The sequence below is a fragment of the Canis aureus genome, chromosome 25 (assembly GCF_053574225.1).
Source record: "Canis aureus isolate CA01 chromosome 25, VMU_Caureus_v.1.0, whole genome shotgun sequence".
In the NCBI taxonomy this organism is placed as follows: Eukaryota; Metazoa; Chordata; class Mammalia; order Carnivora; family Canidae; genus Canis; species Canis aureus.
The window spans coordinates 20,058,413-20,078,948 of NC_135635.1; the positions used below are offsets into that span (position 1 = coordinate 20,058,413).

The following is a 20,536-nucleotide window of genomic DNA, read 5'->3' on the forward strand; positions in this document are numbered from 1 at the left end:
TTCCCCACCAACAGTGAGATAGCCACTAGACATAGGAGTTTGGCCACCTTCACTCACACATAGTCCTCTGCCAAGTCACCAGCTGACCCCAGACAGGAGTGAGCCTAGCTACCCACATGTCTGCCTCAGATAGGCAGAAGCACCCAATTGACTCATAGCTCATGAATAACAATAAATGGTTGGGGTTTTTTTTTTAAGATTTTTATTTATCTATTCATTCATGAGAGACACAGAGAGAGAGAGGCAGAGACACAGGCAGAGGGAAAAGCAGGCTCCATGCAGGGAGCCTGATGTGGGACTTGATCCTGGGTCTCCAGGATCACGGCAGGATCACGGCGTGGGCTGAAGGCGGCGCTAAACCGCTGAGCCACCCAGGCTGCCCAATGGTTGTTATTTTAAGCCACTACGTGTTTATTAAGAAACTGATAAAATGAGTGACCCTGGAAACAGAAGAATCAGGCAAATCATGAAGCTAAATGCCATCTGCAAAAAGCAACAGTCATTGTCAACAGCAGTAGAGCTAAAGAACAAAAAATGCATGGCATAAAAATTACTAGTCACATTAGCTTTTCATGTCATAATGTCAGAGTTAGTAGTTGCCACTAGTAGTGTATTTAGAAATTGGAAAAGGCACATAATAAATTTTACGTATAGTGTCTTAGTTTTTAAATAGCAGAAAAAAACACAAATAGCTACAGTCACTTCAACCATTTGATCTACCGATAACAATTTATGCAATTTACTACTTTTCCAGGGCATCGTTTTTTTGCCCAGTGCATCCATAATAGAGAGCTAAGATGGTAATGAGAATATATGAGGCATCCCTTCTTGAAATGATCAGATTCAACTCTTTCAACCTTAAGTATAATTCCTGATCTGTATCCATTTCCCATCACAATGGATCATTACTTATAGCTTTTAAAATAAGAAGTAAGAATTATGGTTTGAAGGTCAAAAGGAGAAAAGAACAAAAAGAAGAGAAAGAAATTGTTATGTCAACAATCCTTCAATATTGAAGACTGGCATGCTGAAGCATGGTATCCTCCAACCTTTCTTCCAAACCTCAAACCAACTCAAATTCTTTTGTTAGAGGGTGGAAAAAAGAATAGGGGATTGCACTTAGGATAGAATCCATATCCATAACAAATCCCACAATGACTATTCTTAGAAAATAATCATACAATGTGAGCACTTCACAAAGAAAGTTGCTTAGGAACCGAGGTAACTAATTAAGTATATATTTTTCATACTTTAGAAAATCTATTCGCAAAGAAAATTATGTTTGAATGCAGATTACCTCTAAATTCCCATTTATATCCTTTTTCCCCCCCATTTATATCCTTGAACCAATCCTGTCCTTCTGGGATTATGCTGGAGTCCATGTATTATTGAAGACAAAAGCAACCACAGCATCTTCCACTTCCCCATGCTATTGGTTCCATATAGCCCCTGAAATACATACAAACTCTTAAACCTGAAATCCAAGACTTGCCACTATCTAGTTCCAGTGTGCCTTCTGATAATCCCCATAAATATGCAATGCTTTTCCCTTTTATCCAAACATAGGCAATGTTCTCCTGCCTCCACACTAATTTCTCTGCTAAGAACATCTTTTATATTCATCTCTACTTGTTAAAAACAGCATCTAAACTTTGAAATCCATCTCAAGTGTCATTTCTTTATTGAAGTATGGCTACCTTTCTACTATTTAGGATATATTCATGTCTTGAGTCCCATCTTTCTACCTCAGAAATTAGAAATCACATCCCCAGATTCCTTTACAGTCCTCAAGTCATGTGACTTGAGTCTAGTCAATCAGGAGTACCAGCTTGATAAACTGATTCAAAAAGAGAAACATGAGAGGTGACTGCTCAGAGGAAGGAATCTTCCGGCAAATGTAGTAGAAGAAGCATCTAGTTCTTCAGTAACAATGAGATCTGAGTTTCTAGTTACCATCTTTCATTGAATCTAAGATGTTATCAACTTAAAGAAGAACCATTATTTCATACTTCTAAAATAATTTTTAATTCTTCCAATAAAGCTATGATATGATGTGGTCTTGTAACTTAGAATGTTTATTTTATACTTATCAAAAACATGTTAGACATAATGATTTTTTTCATAAAAAAGTATTGGTTAAGTTATTCACATTCTAAGGCTGACTTTTTTTAAGATTGTGTTTATTTGAGAAAAAGAGCTCAAGTTGGGGGAGGGACAGAGGGAGAGAATCTCAAGTACACTCTTCACTGAGTGCAGAGCCCAAAGTGGAGCTGGATCCCAGGACCCTGAGATCATGACCTGAGCCAAAATCAGGAGTTAGAATACCCAACCAACTGAGCCAGCCACACAGGCACCCCTCAAAGTCTGGCTTTTCTAAGTGACTTTCAGACTCAAAATCAACCATGCCCATGTTTTGGCACACAATATCATCCTTTGTGCCATTTAGACTGTTAAGGACACAGCATTTCTTAAAAGAATGCTCCGCTATTGTCTCTAGGAATTTCTTCTAAGATACCAGGGCCAATTCTATGAGTTTTGATGCATGTGAATAGGCAATGACAGCTACATCATAACTGCCACTTGTCCAACAGCAATTGTGAAAAGTAGTGCAATTAGAGAGGTAAATACATTAGGGAAAAAAAGTGTTTTAGAAAAAAATGAAGTATGTTCTACTGCCATTGGTGATTCCAGGGGTAGGAGTCACTTTCCATTGCTATGATATATTAGAGTTCAGTCCATCCAATGAAAAACTGGTTATTGGTGCCTAAAACAAATACCTCTACCTCTGGCCACCTGTTTTACAGTTTCCGCCATCCTAACACATAAGACTATGACACATATTCAAGGTAATTTACTGAGGGATTATAATAAGCAGTCTCAGAATGGAGGAACAAAAGATCTGATCTTAGCTAATTTGGACTTTCACAGTACTACACTAGGAAATATATTTATTTATTTGAGAGAGAGAGAGAGAGAGAGAGCACCCGTGAGCATGGGGTTGGAGTGGGCGGGGGACGCGGGGGGAGAGAGGCTCCATGTCCAGCGAGGAATCAAGAGTTGGACGGATAACCGACTGAGCCACTCAGGGGCCCCTAGGAAAGATATTTCAAAACATATTCCCACGTATGTCATGCCTCAAAATTCGCCCAGACCAACTGACTTCAACTCCTCCTTCAGGAAAATTGCATTATTTCCACAGGATGAAATCTGATACTTAATTGCTTTCTGAGTTCTCTATCTCAAGGTGTATCCTGGGCTTCAATTAGATGAGCATTGACATTCACATCTGCTGAATCTCATGGTGTCTAAGTTAAAAAAAAAAAAAATGGGCTTCAGTTATGGGGAAGGGTGAAAGTGGGTTCCTCTGTATCACAGAACACCAGTAAGAGTTATGGATACTCTGGCTGCCTCATATAGTAACTGTATCTGTTAGAAATTTCTTAGCTACAAATAACAGAAGATTCAACCCAAAGTGGCCTACTATTTGTAACATTTATTATCTCTCCTAACAAAATTTCATAGGTAGATCAATCTAAGTGACCTTGACTCTGTTTCTCTAAGACCCTCTTGGGTCTGCCTCTGTAGGTTATTTTCATTCTTAGAAAATAAGATAGCTGCTCTAGATCTAGGCATCATATCCAGATACAGTAGTGTTTACAGAAGTTAATGATGACTCTCCCTGCTTCTCTTTGGAACAAATAAACTCTTCTGAGAATCTCTCAGCTGTCCTCCATTTAAGACTTTATTGAACAGAATTGGATCACAAGCCAATACTGAACCAATCACTATAGAGGGTTAGGACTACTACGATTGGTTTTGTCCCACCAGGACCCACCCCCAGCACTGAAGTCAAAACTGGGGCCTACCCACCCCAAAGAATAAAGTCACACAAAGAGGGGAAGAGCCTGAACAAAATCAGAGTCCTATTAGAAAGGAGGTAGTATGTGTAAAAAAAGATGTATGTTGACTCTACTAGAATTTTTTAAAATTAATTAAAAAAACAAAACAAAATAAGAAAAGATATTAGGTAACCAGTGGTATCTCTTAAATAAATAATCCGTCTAAATTATAAATTTTTCTTAGCAATGGTACACTCTAATCATTTCTGATGAAAGGATACTCATTGGTGACAGAGCTGTGCCCTGCTCTTTAGGAATAGGTATTACTATGCTTTGGCACACTGGGTGCTTTCTGTTCCATCAGAAGCCTAGAGTCATCAAAAAGAGGTAGAGACCTCTAAATGTCCTTTCTTCCTTGCTAGAAAATGACACTGTATTTGGCTGAATTATTTTTATTCAAGTTATCCTTCTGATAGAGAAGGAGTAAAACTGGAGAGCTTAATTATTTTATATAGGCATAATCCCACCCCACTCCCAACAAACAAATCTATAAACCTCTCCTGGGAACAAATGGTGTCTTTTTTTACTATTTATATATCCTATGAAGCTAGCTGTATATAATAAGAATTCCATTCAACAAAGAAATGATGAGTCTAATTCCTAATCTCATTCGTTCTTTCCAGGATTAACCTTTGTGACAGTTAATTAAGTCTCCAAGCTAGGTGTGGTCTATATCCAACCTGTGTGCATTAGCAAAGATCCTTTGGCTTTTGGATACTTTCCTCTCCACGCCTCCAACCACAAGTATCATCCAGAAGCAGGGATTTTCAAGATGGAATTCTAATGCTCTTCACAGTCATGGTACTGGCTTAAGTTGGAAAAAAAAAATAGCATTGCTTAAATCAGACAAGCACTACCTGGAGAAATTCAGACTTTGATAAGACCTTACCAATCCATTTTCTTTTAGCTTTGCCCATCAGATGGTTCCTCATTCTTAAGAATTAGTGGGTTAGAAAAAAAAAAAGAATTAGTGGGTTGAAAATCCCCCAGGAGAGAATATAAAAACTTCAACATGTTCAGACAGATGTACACACAAATAATAGGTTTAGATGAAATTCTCTATGTGATTTCAGATTTCTTCCTTTTTCTCTTTACTATCCTCCTCTCTTATTTAATCCCCCTCGTTAAAAGATTTGGGGTTTCCCCCCCTCCCTTGTGACACGGTATATTTGCTGAATATACAGATTCATGACCCTGGGTTCTTATTCCTTGACTTGCAATTCTTATCTCTCTATTCTGTCCCCAGACTCAAAGTTTGTTGTTATGTCTGAGAAGTCCTTAGATACCATGGTTACTCAAAAGGGTCAAACTGAACGTTGCTGATTCATGGGATGCCTCAGGGACTGTCATAGCCACAGCTGGAATAACTATCCAAACAAAGATGCTTAGGTAACAGCAGCTATTAAAAATGACCAACCCCTGTTACAAATCAATTAGCTACCCCTTATTTGAAAGATATTCAGTATGGTATTCACGCTGGAAATCAGGGAGAATGGTATTTCCTGAACTGATTCATACAATGCTAATTAATATTTGTCAAGAAAATGAAGGAAAATATCAAGAGATTTAAAAACCAAGGGGGATCCCTGGGTGGCGCAGCGGTTTGGCGCCTGCCTTTGGCCCAGGGCACGATCCTGGAGACCCGGGATCGAATCCCACGTCAGGCTCCCGGTGCATGGAGCCTGCTTTTCCCTCTGCCTGTGTCTCTGCCTCTCTCTCTCTCTCTGTGACTATCATAAATAAATAAAAATTAAAAAAAATAAAAATAAAAAAAAATAAAAATAAAAACCAAACAAAAAAACCCCTCAATTTTAAGGTCATTTTCGTTGTCTAATTGTCCCAATGTGTTATCAAATGTTCATCTGAATGCCTGAGGAGTGAATAATTTAGATTAATATCTACCTTTGTATTTCTATATAGAGTAATAGTCACATGTAATATATGCATTTAATTAAATATTTCAATAAGACTTTACAGTCTATAAAGTAACTTCACATGTATTATTTCATTTGATGATTATGACATCCTAGTGAAGTATGTGCTAATGCCATTCCCCATTCCACAGGTGAGTAAACTTTGCCTCTGAGAGATTCTGTGCCTTTCTAAAAATTTATAAAACTAGCTGGTAAGAAGAGACAGGACTAAAATCTAGATCTTCGACTCACCCTTGCCATTGCTCACATTGCCAATATACATTCATGACAAGCTATAGCCCTCGTTGCCTAAGCAATTGTACCAAAAATTGAAAGTCAACAGGTTGTAATTCAGGTGTTCCTTCCTTTATGTGGAGACTATAGCTTTGCCTTCCTGTCTGCTTCTCTTCAGTTTAATGTAAGATCACAATAATGTTTCTTTATGGAGCATTTGAGAGTACCTAATGAATGAGCAATATTCCCATGGAGACTTGGAAAGTACAATGTGCTTACAGCCTGGCTGAATGACACTAGGGAATATTCTTCCGTTGAAATTGTTGAACACCCTGATTTTCACTATTTATGCACTCACAGATGCTCTGATGATTTGAGTTTCTTCCTTTAAATCAAGAGTACAATGCCCTGTTAAACACAGGATTGTGTAAAGTCCATTTTAAAACTAACACTTAGGGTCATGCTGCTCTATTATCTCCAGTTTATAATACGAAAGTTTCTGTTACCCTTGGCTCTCTGTGGAAAATGTTGCCAACTTTTATTCTTCTAACAGCATCTATTAGAGTTGGAGATAGGCTCCATTCAAACACTCTTCCTGCCAAGAACTCTAGGCCAACATTTATGATGACTGAACAGGACAGTAACTATGATTTTCAAGTTCTATCCCATGATGAGTTCTTGACAGGTAATGCAACGTTGCTTGCATTTTAGGTTTTAAACATTGAGCTATGCCTTTCTTGTCAGGATTGAAAAAAAAAAAAAGCTTTCATGCATTCACAGATGTCTGAAACTCCAATGAAATGTCATATACAGTATTATACAAGATAGGATTTTATAGATCAGATTTATTTTAGGTGTTTAATATAATTCTGCATTCTTTTGAATTAACGTAGCAAATATATTAAGCTCATAACTCCATGGTGAAGTGGAAGACTATTGCTCAGTGCTATTGTAAGGAAAATGTAGCACTTAAACCACAGCTATAACAGGTCATTTGAGGGGAAAATGTGGTTTCAAAAAATAACTGAAAAATGCATTCATAGGCATTATTATACAATTGAATGTGGCAGTCAGGGAAAAGAGTAAGGAACTGACTCAGGTATGATACTATTCTATCCAACTCATCTGCCATGACAATAAAATGTATTTACTTACTGTAGGAAAAAAAGACAAATTCAACATACGTAAGGCTTTGGTTGATTAATGATTGAGCTATAATGGAACCACTTAAAGGACAATAGCCAGCTTTTCCTACTAGTAGGAATCCTTACTGGGGTGTGGTAAAATAACATTCTCCATTCTGACTGTATGATCTGATAATAGAGACTATTCTAATTGTGTTAAAGTTTGGGAGGTAAAATAAATGCATGCAGGAATAAAAATAGGACCTGCCTTTGATGCTAAAAATAATTCATTTCTGAACAAGTCTAACTTATTATTACATAGCACATTTTAAAAGATTATTGTGTTTAAACTGACGTTATTTTCATTTATCAGTAATCCTTTAGTTTATTGATATAAGTGTGTGGCACTCACGAAGAAAATTGCTGACTCAGGGTAGAAATCTGTTTTATAAAAAAAAAACAAACATAAATATGTATATGTACCACGATAAGTATTTAGAAAAAAAGTTTTTGCACCTTTTAATTTTCATTCATTCTCTCCTTTGAAATATTTATTGACTTCTGGAGGTGGGTGGGGTGACAGGCTAAATGGGCACACTGTAAGGAGGGCACTTGTTGTGATGAGCACAGGGTGTTATGCATATGTGATGAATCACTAAATTTTATTTCAAAGCCAATAATATACTATATGTTAATGAACTTGAATTTAAATTTAAAAAAATCTTTTATTGACTTACAACCACGTGCCAAGTGTTACTCTAGGTTCTGGAGGTATAATAAAGACAGATGAATTATTGGCCTTTAGAGTTTGTATTTATTCCAGTGGGAAGAGATAGACAATAAACAATGTGAGTAAAATATTTAATATATCAAAATTTAAAGATTTATAATAAAAGCATTAGTGAGATATTTAGTAAATAAGAAGAGATTCAGAGTCCTAAAGAGACTGTAAATCCCATATCATTAGTATAATCCCAGAATTTACCACAGTGCCTGACTTAAGAGATATTCAAGAAATGTTTATTGATTATCCTCTTTCTTCCAAAAAAGATTTGAATTAACGTAGGTAAAGAATATAGCCTAAGCAATAAAGGAAGAAAGAGAGTCATGATGTATGGCTCCTTTAAAATACAGGATTTAGACATAGTAGGTGATCAATAGCTTAAATGAAAGTATATTTGATAGCAATTTTCCCAAAGATGCATACATATTTTTACAAAACTTTTTCAAAAATACACTACATCCCTTATCAAAAATTGAGAGGGGGCAGGTCCAAATGTGATTTTTGAAAGAAAAGGAGGATCTTAGGATCCTGAGATTGAGTCTGAGTCCTGCCTGGACTCAGCAGTGAGTCTGCTCCCTCTGTCACTCTCTCCTTCTGCCCCTCTTCCCAATTGCACATTCTCTCCCTAAAATAAATAAATCTTTTTTTTTAAGTTTCAAGAATAGAACTTGGTTGGCATAAATTAGAATTTTAATAAAAGTTGACAACATAAGACCATCAGATAAAATTAATTCTTGGACTATTTCTATAGAGTGGTAATAGGCTCATACAATCAGCATTTTTTAAAATATTCTTTTTTAAATTTTAGTCTGTAGAGTTAGACCATCCTATTGTTTCATGCCTCAATAACACTTGATCAAAGAATGGTTCTTCTCAACCTCTTCAACTAAATACATAGCTTTCAAGAACCCACATGGATGAGTGGAGAGCACACCAGTTGCCTAACCAGTCACATTAGCCAAATCAACCCTAACAGATCAATGGATTTGAAATGTGGCAGCCAAAGCCTACATCATACTAGAGGTAATGTAATGTCAGACAAACTTAATTCAGGTCCCAGTTCTAGTAATTATCTATGGTAGTTTGGGCATCAATCTATGGCAAATGAAATGAAAAGTCTTTGCCGTCCTAAGGATAAAAGCTCAATAATATTTGTAATTATTATTGAATGTGGAGAGCATCTGAGATAATTTGGAGACTACATTTCTGGAACATCAGTAGGGAGGAAAATTAAGAAAAATCGTATGGTAAGGTGAAAAGAGTAGACTTCCCGAAACTTTGGAGTAGGAACTAGATAGGATCTTTAGATAAAACAATCATCTCAAGAGGGAGGCAGGTGTTGCTTACCTAGAGAACAACTGAGATGCTCTGGATGGTGAAAAAAGATATTAGAATGGCATAGAAGTAAGAGTCAAATTGTTCTACACAAGTCCAGATCAACATGTATGGAGGCTCCTCCCTAAATGTGTGGGGGAGTTCAAGAGATTTTTCAACCAGAGGCCAGGATAGCTCATCCCCTTCTTTGAAAAAGATCTGAAAGTTAACATGGTGAGAAAGAAAACTACCTTCCCATGTATTACAGGTGATGGGAGGAATGATGGGGTAGGCATGAGGATTCTTATTGATAAAGAAAAATCAGAAGAAGCCCTTCCTTTAATTTCTTCTTCCCTCCCTTTTTCTCCTTCCATCTTCTCTTCCTCTTCCTTCCTTCTATTTTCTCTTTTCTTCCCTACCTCGTTCTACAAGGGTCTAGAAGATGGAGTGATTTCCTCCTTGTTATTTGCCACTGGATTCTGGATTAGTCAGGTGCTGAAAGATGCTTTCAGGTTTTGGTTTGCTTGAATTAGTCTGATGTATTTTTCATTCTTCCTTTCTACATCTCCTAATGTAGAAAAGTGCAGCATTTGGATGAAAAATACATGGGTCATCAGACAAGTTCTCCCATTGGAGAACAGGAAACGAAATTTGTGATGACTGTGAATGAACTCTCTGAGAACCAAATGAAAATCACAGAAATAGAAACCAGATGTAAGCAATCATGAATCCAGGGCAATACTCTGCCTCCAATTTATTTTTAGCAGAAATGTTATTAAAGTCTTTTCAGTACCGTAATTAATTTTCAAGGATTGCCATTAACCTCATAGTGTAAAATGGGACAAGAAAAACTTTTTGCATATAAGGTTTACTGGGAAATATTGATTTTTAAAGTAGTTTGCTATGTGTTGGGTGTTTGGTGGGAGGGTTCTACGGTTTTTCGTTTTCCCAATTTGACCTAGGAGTAATGAATCTCTCACCAGAATGTAATCCGTCTTTAGATAATAGTGGCTGTTTATATATTTAGGATGTGTCAACCTCCTCAAGGCTGGGAAGTATCATAGCCTAATATAATATTTGGCTTTCAAGTTTTGGGTGTGCAACAAGAGGACCAACAGTCTTGTTGGCTAAAATCAACCCAAGGTATTAGAGTTTGGACAAGAACTTGGCCTGCCCATGCCAGAGGGAATACAAGTACCTTCTTTCAGGCTCTGAATGAAATCATTAATTATGTCAGCAGCTCCAGCGATAGACCTGGAGACACTTTGCACTACTTAGCAAACAAGCTACCTTCTCAACTGTTTAGAAGTCTGGGGAAGATCTTAAAGATCTGTACTCACTGTACTTACACAGCTCTTTCCCTGCAAATCCTCAGACTCTCCTTGATCCTGTGTCTCTTTGGTTTTACCACACCGGGGTTGGAATGAGATGAGGGAAATATGTGGCTATGATGCCCAGACTGTGTATTATAGAACTAAAAGAACATCCTGGTGCACCTCGACAATGAAACTCTTTTAAAATGGGGTTTTTTTGGAACCATATCAACCACACTTGAGTTCCTGCTCCATTTAAGGCCATCATAGGTCTTTTAAGGAGTAATTTAACTGCTATAGGCATGTACATTTTTGCCTGTTAAGAACAGCTTTACAAAGAATATGACCTGTGTTTATAGGACAAAAAAAAAATTTTAATCCTTTCCACAAAAAGCGGCTTCTTTTTTTTTTTTTTTTACCATTAAAAATACTTTGGCAGTTTTACGTATAATTACAGCTTAGCAGGATGAGAATTAAAGGAACAAAGTGCAAGAAAATTCTGCTAAGGTCAGTCTAAATTTTCTTAACATAAGTACTTTCACATAGTAATTGACTTCAGTATATTATGATACATCAAAAGTCCACATTTTCCCCCTCACTTACCAGTCTCTGGGCAGTGAAGCACAAATGAAATGGAGAGGGAAATATCTTCAGGGAAAGTATGTAATACATGCACTAAGCATGAAGGAAAGAAGCTTTTGAGACTGAATGAGACACAGGATGCCCCCAAATCCACCACAATTTTAAAAAGAATATGCTTTACAAAAAAAAAAAATGTTCCCAGTAGCAGATCAAAGAGCTTTATAAACAAATTTTGAAAAACAGATCTAAAATAACTAAAACTACACTTTCATTTCTCAAAAGTGCAAGTGGGAAGGGCTACAATTCAATTTGATTCTATAGATACCTCCAGATACTTTGGGCGCATAACAGTGTTGGGCACATTGGGAAGGTAAGCAGAACACAAATGAGAAACTGATAGATTTTTTTTTTATTATTGTTGTTTTTAGGTCATAGACAATTATACCAATTGAGTATTTTGCTCTTGAAAGCAGAAAAAACAGTCCAGCAGGTTTAACGGAGCTGCTGGTGAGAAGGATTAAAACCCTCCCTAATAAATTTATCAAATCTTAAAATCTAATAAATGAGCTGTTGAGGAAAACTAATTTTCTAAAAATAAAGAAACTGGGGGACTTAGATAAACTTCGAAGGGAGAATTCTCAATTGATATCACCACGGGACAGAGGAAAATGCTAAGCTACCAATAGAGAGGAGGAAAAGTAGGGGGAAGAAGCTCCTTAAGTTATGAGCACATAAAGGATAGAAGAATGAAATCTATTTATACCATTTTATTTTTTTTCTCCTTTCGATGAAAGGAGAGTAAAGAGGTGTATAGGGGGAGGTTTACTATCAAAGAATTCATAGAACAAAACTAATCTAGATTACAAAATAATAATGCTAAAATATTATTATCCCAGTTTCATAATTTTCAAGGAATTGGGTACACATTTAAGTCTTATTTCATTCATTTTGATAGAAAAAGGGAAAGTAAAGGCTTTATATCAATTTTATTGACTTGGGAAAATACTTGGAAGAATATATAGAAAGACTCCACTTTCTTCATTATTTTATTTTTCTAGATCCAGAAACTGAGACAAAAGCTATGAAAAAGTACTGAATCATCACACTTTCTATTTTAAATTAGGCATTCTCAAGGTGGTTTATCAGCACATACACACTCTCTCTTTTTTTAAGTACTGCACCACCATAAGAAAGAAGGGTAAAAACAAACAAGTAATGTGTTCCAATCTGATATCTTCTGATTTATTCAGAAATATATAAAAGGATCTGTTATGTACTGGATGCTAATTAGATATGCCCTCATAAATAAAGGCACAAAATTCAAATAAAAGCTATAAATGTTTACAACATATATTTTTAAATTTTCCTTAGTATTTAAGGGAATTTGTTATTCAGATGAAAATGGAATGGCTAATAGAGATAAGGGGTGAGAATTTTTTTTTATAAATTTATTTTTTATTGGTGTTCAATTTGCCAACATATAGAATAACACCCAGTGCTCAGCCCGTCAAGTGCCCACCTCAGTGCCCGTCACCCAGTCACCCCCACCCCCTGCCCACCTCCCCTTCCACCACCCCTAGTTCGTTTCCCAGAGTCAGGAGTCTTTCATGTTCTGTCTCCCTTTCTGGTATTTCCCACTCATTTTTTCTCCTTTCCCCTTTATTCCCTTTCACTATTTTTTATATTAAGGGGTGAGAATTGACAAGAGAAATTAAAAGGTAAGATGTGGTGACAAAAAGGCGAAACATTCTTTGCCGTACACATGTATAAGAGCTTAACTGGGTTCATAAACAAATATGTCACAAGAACTGGGCAAAATCGACTTCAGTAGAATGGACCTACAGTATCGCATATTCCATGGGAATTTTTCTGTTTCCTCCTTTCCTCCTAAGAGTGGCAATCACAGGGTTCTAGGGCTCTGGTGAATAATAAAGAAGTCTGTCCTCTGAGCAATAATACTCTACACAGGACCCCAACCACCCCCTAGGAAAGCTCCGAGACATCCGACAATCTCCCAGAAGCAGTTTCCCAGGCAACAAAGTGGTTTTGTGGACATCACCATAGCGATACTCCCCGGCTTCTCCAGGAGAAGCCTACCCACATCATCATGCTCCTTCATTTGAGGAGGGAACCTTAGAGCAGGGAAGGGCAGGCAGCAGCAGGCTGCTGGATGGACCAGCGTTTCTCGAAGCAAGCTAAACGTTGCCCGAGGGGGGAAAGACACCTTCAGGAAGGAGCTAAAAGGAAACCCACAATTTGGACTTCAGAGTTGGTTTCCGTCTATCTCTGGAGTCCTGCCTCTGTGACAGAGCGTCCTGGAGTCGTGCAAACGAGCACACCCAGCCTCGTGCCGGGTGCGCAGCGGCTCGGTGGCTGGCAGGCCCCCGGCGTGGGGGGGTCCGCGCGTCGCCAGGACCGCCCGACACGCACGTCCAGGACTCTTAACCACCATGGACAGCTCACTGGCTTCCCCCAGCCGGCTCCGCGCTGCTCGCAAACTCCACGGGAGCCACCGGCTCGCCGGATTCCTCTGCCCTGGAGAGGGGCCAGGTGTTCCACGCTCTGCACACCCCCGCGATCGCCAAGTGCAACCACCGAGCCGCTATGTGGAGACGGAGCGGGCTTGGAGAATGAATAGCCCTCCTTGCCCGCACCCCGGTCCTCTAAGGTTCCCCTGGATTCGAAGAATCAGACGGAGAGAGTTGGCAGGGAGGACTTTGTTCCAAGTCCCTTCATTTCCTCTCCTCGCCGGCGCGGCCCCTCACCCCCGCCTTGGCTTCGCGGATCGTGTTAAATGAAATAAAACAGACGGGCCCGGGGCTCCCGAGCTGCAGGCGCGGAGGGGGGCTGGCGGGCCGGGGGCTGGGTCCGGCGCTCGGGGAGGAGGGAGCCGTCCCCGCACAGCGCCCCGCGGGGACCCGGACCCGGACCCGGACCCGGACGGGGCGCAGAGGGGGTGGCGGTGGCAGGGTGGGGTGCATCTGCCCCCACCCTTCTCCTCCCCCACCCCACCCCCACCCCCACCGGGAATTTGTCGTCACCGTCTGCCAGGGGCTTATGTCAAGTTTGAGTCATAGATTGACCAGGAGGGAAAGGGAGGGGAGAGCCCCACTTGGAGGAAGTTCGCTCGCGCCTTCGGACCCTGTCCTCGGGTCACACACTGTTCCCCAGGCTTCCTCTCGCCTGCAGCCGGGAGCGGGGGTTGGGGGGGGGGCTCCTGGGAGGAGGCGGGGGCGCTGGGAGGGCTGGGCGGGCGACTCTGACTGTGCCCCGGAGCGAAACCGCGCGCAAAACCCAGCGAGACGGGGCGGGGCGCGAAGGCCTGGTTTCTACGGCTCGGGACAGACTGTGTGACGAGCCTGAAGCCAGATTCCCAGGGAAGGAAGCCCCCCAAACCCAGGAAACACAGCTAGACTTGCCAACGGGCTCCCAGGCTTCTGAACTTTGCAGCAAGCCTAGGATCCCCGGGAGCCAAGCCAGCATCCTACCTACATGGGGCGGTGGTGTGGGGGGGGGGGGGGGCGGGGGGGCTAGATAGCATCTGCAAAGGGGCGAGCTAATTCTGTAGCGGGAGGCAGGGGGAGGCTGATATAGACCGTTGAGGGGTGCGCACGCTTCCTCCGAGATCCTCTTTCCCTAAGAGACCCACACCTCGCCTTGCTGCGTCGGGCGCGCATTGACGGAGGCGGGATACCCCGCAGAGCGAAGGCGCAGCTTTCCTGGAGGCCTCGCTTCTTAAAGGAGTCCCAGGAAGGGCGAGCGGAACCCGACGACACCGTCGTCACAGGCTGAAAGCGCAACAGACACGACGCCCATCCAAGCGAGGCTGCTGGATGTCTTTGTGCCGGAGGCGATGGGCATCCTACTAGGATCCTAGTAGGATGCCCTACTCTGGGTGCTGCTCTGGGGAGAGGTTGGGAGCTGCCCTGTTTTGCAGGGATGGAGAATGGTGTTGGGGAAGTAAACAGCTTTCCAGGTCCCAGTGACTCCCGAGCTGGGGGGGGGGGGGGCAGCGCCTTGCAGACAGCAGGGCTCTCACATTTTAAGAAAGGACAATTCTTCTACTCACAGAGGAGCTGGGACCCGGCCAGGAAGCCTGTGTGGCACCGCTCCACCGGAGATCAGTTGCAGGTTGAGGGGTTGTCGTGTGAGCCAGGTGGGGCTCTCCCTGTGGTCTCGCACAAGTTCAGAATTGCCTACTTCCCGGAGCCAAGAACTGGGCCCAGCCAAGGGCATCCATCAGGCATCAGTCCAGGATATCAGGACTCCTGTTCCTAACCGCTCCCCAACTTCCCCCCCCCCCATCCCCACCCCCCATCTCACCCAACACACACAGGAGCACCATCCTTGGCCAGAAGACTCCTCAGAGGAGTTATGATGGTCATGGGTTTAGGAGGTGCACACGTGCTTGACCATGGCGAACGGGCCCCTAGACACCCCCATCTCCTAAAGACCTTCTGAGCTCACGTTGGCTTGTGGTCTCAGAGAAAAGTGCCGCACTGCTGAACTTCCTGGTCCTGTTTGTGGAAAGCTGAGCATTGCCCAGGACGTAGGGAAGGGTGAGGATGGTGTGAAACCCACTTTTCCAATAAGAAAATCCCATCAGCCCGATGCATGTCTAGGCAGTGCTCCCTGAGGCAGTTCCTGCAGATGTCAGCAGACAGTCCTGTTCCTGGAGAAGAAAGGCTCTAGGTCTTATCATCTAACTAGGAAGAGATTTAACAGTCACACGCCCTTTCCTAAACCTGCTTGGGATTTAAAGGCATGGCATCCCCCTTTGTGCTACCTTGAGGTCAGCTGGTAACAGCCTCCTCTCAAGTCTCAGACCGCATTCTTAGCAGAATCAAATGGTAATTTTACTTGAGGTAATTTTGCAAACTTCCCTATGTAAACAAAGAAAAAGTTAGGAGAAGGGATGAGTTTAGTTGTTTGGTTTCATAGGATTTAAAAAAAAAAATACCTTGGAACTACTGGCAAATGTTATTGGTAATAAGATAAGGGATGCTGATTGGCCATAAGGGAATTTCTGAGCCCAAATGCACTGCCTAAAGAGCTCTAAGTACCTTTTTGGTTAGTATATTTATTTGCTGGTTGTTGGGGCTGAGGAGGGGAAAAGAGAGATGAAAAAGCAAAACATAAGTGTTAGGGTTTTTTTGTCTTACTAAATTGCAGTAGTAAATATCCCTGGAGATATACATAAACTGGTTATTTTAACATGAATTGGGGAGTAAAGGTGAACTTAAAAATTTAGAAATCTCTTCTTAAAACTGGCATATAATGCTGCCATGAGGGACTGGAAGATGGGAGTCTGGGGCTTGCTCATGAGCTAGGCATTCGTGTAGGTGTAGATCTCACAATGCTAACCTGTCTTCACATGGAAATACTTCAGATTAAAGACAGGCCTTCAAATCCTCCTATTTGCTAAGGTGCATTTAGGTGAAAGCAAGGCCTAAGCAGACATTCAGCCTCTGTTGGCACTCACTCTCCGCCTAAGCCCAGGGGGGGGAAAAAAACCCAAACCCTCCTAGTGTGGAGTCATCTCATTTGTAGTCATGTGTTCTCAGCATTATCATGGAGGTTATTCAGTTATATTGGGAATGAGATTATGATGTCAGAAAATATCCTTTTCAGAAAGGCAGAAAGGCAGGGTCCCGAGTATATATTGAGGAGAATTTCTGCTTGAAGTAACAAGGCAGCTTAGAAGAGGTACCTGCTTTCTAATAATTGCCTTTAGTGAGAATAGAAACGCTTCCTTAGGAAGTTTTTCATTCATTTAAGACTTCATTTTACTCTTTTGAAGCAAAAAAAAAAAAAAATTAATTTCTGGAAGAGACTGCTGAGAAGATCCCCTTCGTTTGGCCAGAAGAGAAGAGAGGACTGTAAATCAAGGAAAAGGTGAAGTAATACATTATGAGGAAGCTTCAGGATTCCAAGTATATAAAGACTATTTATTTTTCCTGTGTCTATATTTTCTCTTTTTGTGGAGGAGAGGAAATTCTAAAAATATTTGATAGATGTTTTGCCATTAACACCAGAAGAGTGTGTGGGGGAAAAGAAAGGAGGGAGAGGAGGGTCAATTTTGTTTCATTAGTAGAAAAAGCAACATAAATCAAAGCAGTCTATTGATGCCAGTCTTTAATTTATAGTGTTCTCAGAGTATAATGAATTTATTTACGGCCTAAGTGATTTGATATTTTCGATCTGACTTTTAACCTTTTATTGGGAGAGGGTTGACTTTTTAAAGCCTGGGTAGTTTAAAATTTGGCTAAGTACCTTTGGGTTGTTATTTTTTTTTTTTTTTTTTTTTACTGTGGAAGCAAATATTATCATTTTAATATTAAATAACTTGCAACTATTAAATAGTTCATTTGTGATTTACTTTTTCTTTCTAGATTTTTTCCTCCTTCAGATCTAACGGTTACATTAAGGCTCCTGCTTCTTTTTGGAAAGAAATTATTATAAATCAGAAAGCGTCAGGGGTTCAAAGGTTGACATTTCTGAGCGCTGATACTTTGTCTTTTCATGCCATGCAAACAGATCTAACATTTAGAAATTCTTAAACGAGGGAATTGTGGAAATTCCCAGATTTTTTTTTTTCCAGTGGGAGGAAGCCAAGTTTTTTAAGTGTGGAGTTTAGAGTAATCAAATGAGGGAGAAAGAAAGGAGCTTGTAAGAAGGGGTGACTCCCACCCAAACTAAGCAGCTAATGTGAACTGCTGGCTGACTATCTGCACTTAGGAGGGGGAGAGGGAGCCGAGCCCCGCGAGGGAGAGGGCGCTGTTTCACCCACCGTCGGTAAAATCTGTGGAGCATCCGCCAGGAAGCCAGGCTTGATAAAGGTCAGGCTCCCGAAATCATCTCAAATCTCCCTAAGCCTTCCAGAGAGTGCTGTAACGTACCAGTGGGGTTGTCTGTCTGGAAGACAAGCATCCCTTGAGTGGTTCCCAACTACCCGCGTTCATTTCAGAAAGATAGAGTCCGCGGGGCGGGCGTTCACAGCCGCCGCAGTCCTTTCTGCAGATGATACTGCCCAGTAATTCGGGGCCGTCCTTCTTCCCCGCCCAATAGTTTGGGAAGAGTCCCCCGCTTTCCCTTCGCTCCTCCGAGGCCGAGCAGCGTACACAGCGGTAGTTCCGCTTCATCTGCGGGCTGAAGCGACCCGGATAGGGCCATCCCAGAATATGTAACAGGGGGCTGGGCGGGGGCTGCGGTGGGCTGCGGGGGAGAGCGCAGCTGCCCGGGGGCGCGCGGGTCAGAGGCCTGCGGGTGGCCGGAGGGCCGCGTGCGCGCCGCAGGAGTGTCGCCCCTCGGCAGTCCAAAGGAGGGTGCAGCACGCACGCGGGTCTCCCGGGACCACCGCCACACGTCCTCGGCTGTTCCAAGACAGCAACGAATGCAATCCCGACCTGAAGTCTCAAGTCTTTCGGACTCTTCTAAGCTTAGGCTCTGCACCCCGCCTCCTACACCCCCACGCCTTAGCGATGCTCCCCACTCAGCGGGTCCCCCGAAAGGGCCGGGGAGGAGGGTTCCCATCTCGCTCCCCGAGCTCCCGGTTGGAGTCGCGGCTCCTTGAAGCCCCGGGTCAACCGCGCGCGAGCTCCCGGCGGAGGATCCCGGGCGCCCGCGCCCTGCGGCCCCTGCTCCCCGGCGGCCTCGGCGGCCTCGGCGCCCGCGGGTCCAGCCGGGCGCGGCCGCTGCGGCGCGCGGGGAGCCGGGGCTGCTCCGGGGCCGCCCGCGCGCCCTCGGGGACCTCCGCTCGCCGCTCCGCCGCGCAGTCCCCGCGGGAACCAGCGGATCCGCCCCCGCCCCCGGCCCCGGCCCCGGCTCCGGCCCCGGGACTGCGCGGCTGGACCGGCGCCCCGGGGTGGACGGGGGTGGACGGGGGTGGACGCGGTGGACGCGGTGGACGCGGTGGACGGGGTGGGCGGGGTGGGGGGGCTCGGCGCGCCTCCGGGCAGCTCCGCCGCTCGCCGCGCACTCCCAGCCCCGGGCTCCCCGCCGCCGCCGCCCCCGCCCCCCGCGCGCCCGCGCCCTCGCTCGCCCCGCGCGCGTTCCAAGGGCGCCACCTCTTTGCGACTAGCTCACTTCTCCGGCAGGTTTGCCCGGGAGCGTGTGAACCTTCCTCCGCTAGGCTTTCGACTCGCGTCCAACCTGCGCCGCCCGGCCGGCATGCCTCCCCGCCCGTGACGGGGGCCGCCGCTGCCCGGCCGCTCGGGCCGCCGCCTCCCCTGCGCGCGCCGCCTCCCCGCCCTCCTGGCCACCTGGCCCTCCTGGTCGACGACACGCGCACTTGAAACTTGTTCCCAGGGTGTGCGGCATCAACTTTCCGGAAGCAACCAGCCCACCAGAGGAGGTAGACGGACAGCTATGTATATATACGTGGGTCTCTACAAGTGGCTCTGGAGCAAGACGGCCTAGTTCGCGAAGAAGCTGACTTCCGAGGGGGAAACTTTTTCTTCTCTTTTTAGGAAGGGGTCAGCTCGGCTCCACGAACCCGGGAGAAGTGCCGGCCAGATCTAATGAGACTTTGCTAGGGAAGACGTGTCCACACGCTGCTCATCCTTGATGCGTATATAAAAGCATTTCATTGTGGTTGTTATTTCAGAGGACCGTCTCTGATTTTGTTTTGCTTTGGTTTTTTCTTTTTTTCTTTTTGTTTTTCCCCCCCTTTTGGTCCCTTTTCGCCTGTGTGATTTTGGGAAAAGCACAGTTGCAGTAGCTGATTCCTAAATAAGTAAGTGCTGAGAGGCTTCAGAGAAAGTTGCGTGTGCTCCTTTTTCTTTCTTTTTTCTTTTTTCTTTTCTTCTTCTTTTCTTTGCAACTTGGGAGATGCCCTTGGGGTTGAAGAGGCTGCTGGAGAGCCCGCTGAAACGGGGAGCGTGGTAGTCCGGGGGAGATGGGGATCGCGGGCTGACCCCTCGGGCCCTTTCGCTCTGTTGCAGGTCCCGCGAGCGACAGGGGACGATGCTGCGGAGGCTGGTTCAGCAGTGGGGCGTCGCGGTGTTCCTGCTGAGCTACTCGGTGCCCTCCTGCGGGCGCTCGGTGGAGGAGCTCGGCCGCCGGCTGTAAGTGCCCCCGCGCTCCCCGGGGCGCCGGGTGAGGGCTGGGAAGGCCAGTGGGAGAGGCCGCCAGGCTGGGGCGCTGCCGAGGGCTCGCAGCGGTCACGGATGCTCCCTGCCCGACTCCGAAAGCGGGGAGATCCGGCTACCTGCCGGGGGGCCGAGACCGTGCCCGCAACCCCGGCGGGAGAACTGGTCGGACCTCTAGGGGAGACAGGCAGGAGAGACCAATTTTCCAGGAGTTTCCGTAAGAGGGAGCGCAGAGATCTCCGCTAGACAAAGCTCATCTGCCTCCAGTGAAAGGGGAAGGTTCC

The 20,536-nt window shown here is 43.9% G+C and overlaps 1 protein-coding gene across 6 annotated transcripts in view; it reads left to right on the forward strand.

The window, feature by feature from the left end:
* Window positions 1-20,536, forward strand: part of PTHLH (parathyroid hormone like hormone) — a 120,199-nt gene that overhangs the window by 89,526 nt on the left and 10,137 nt on the right. The window contains exons 1-3 of one of the 6 annotated variants that reach the window (XM_077870593.1): window positions 19,262-19,516; window positions 19,632-19,732; window positions 20,106-20,228. In XM_077870593.1, coding sequence (XP_077726719.1) covers window positions 20,128-20,228 — 101 coding nt within the window. In that variant the 5' untranslated portion in view covers window positions 19,262-19,516; window positions 19,632-19,732; window positions 20,106-20,127. Of the gene's footprint in view, window positions 1-16,850; window positions 17,059-19,261; window positions 19,898-20,105; window positions 20,229-20,536 lie in introns of those variants that run through there. The other 5 variants (XM_077870592.1, XM_077870597.1, XM_077870595.1 and 2 more) reach the window with 5 other exon arrangements.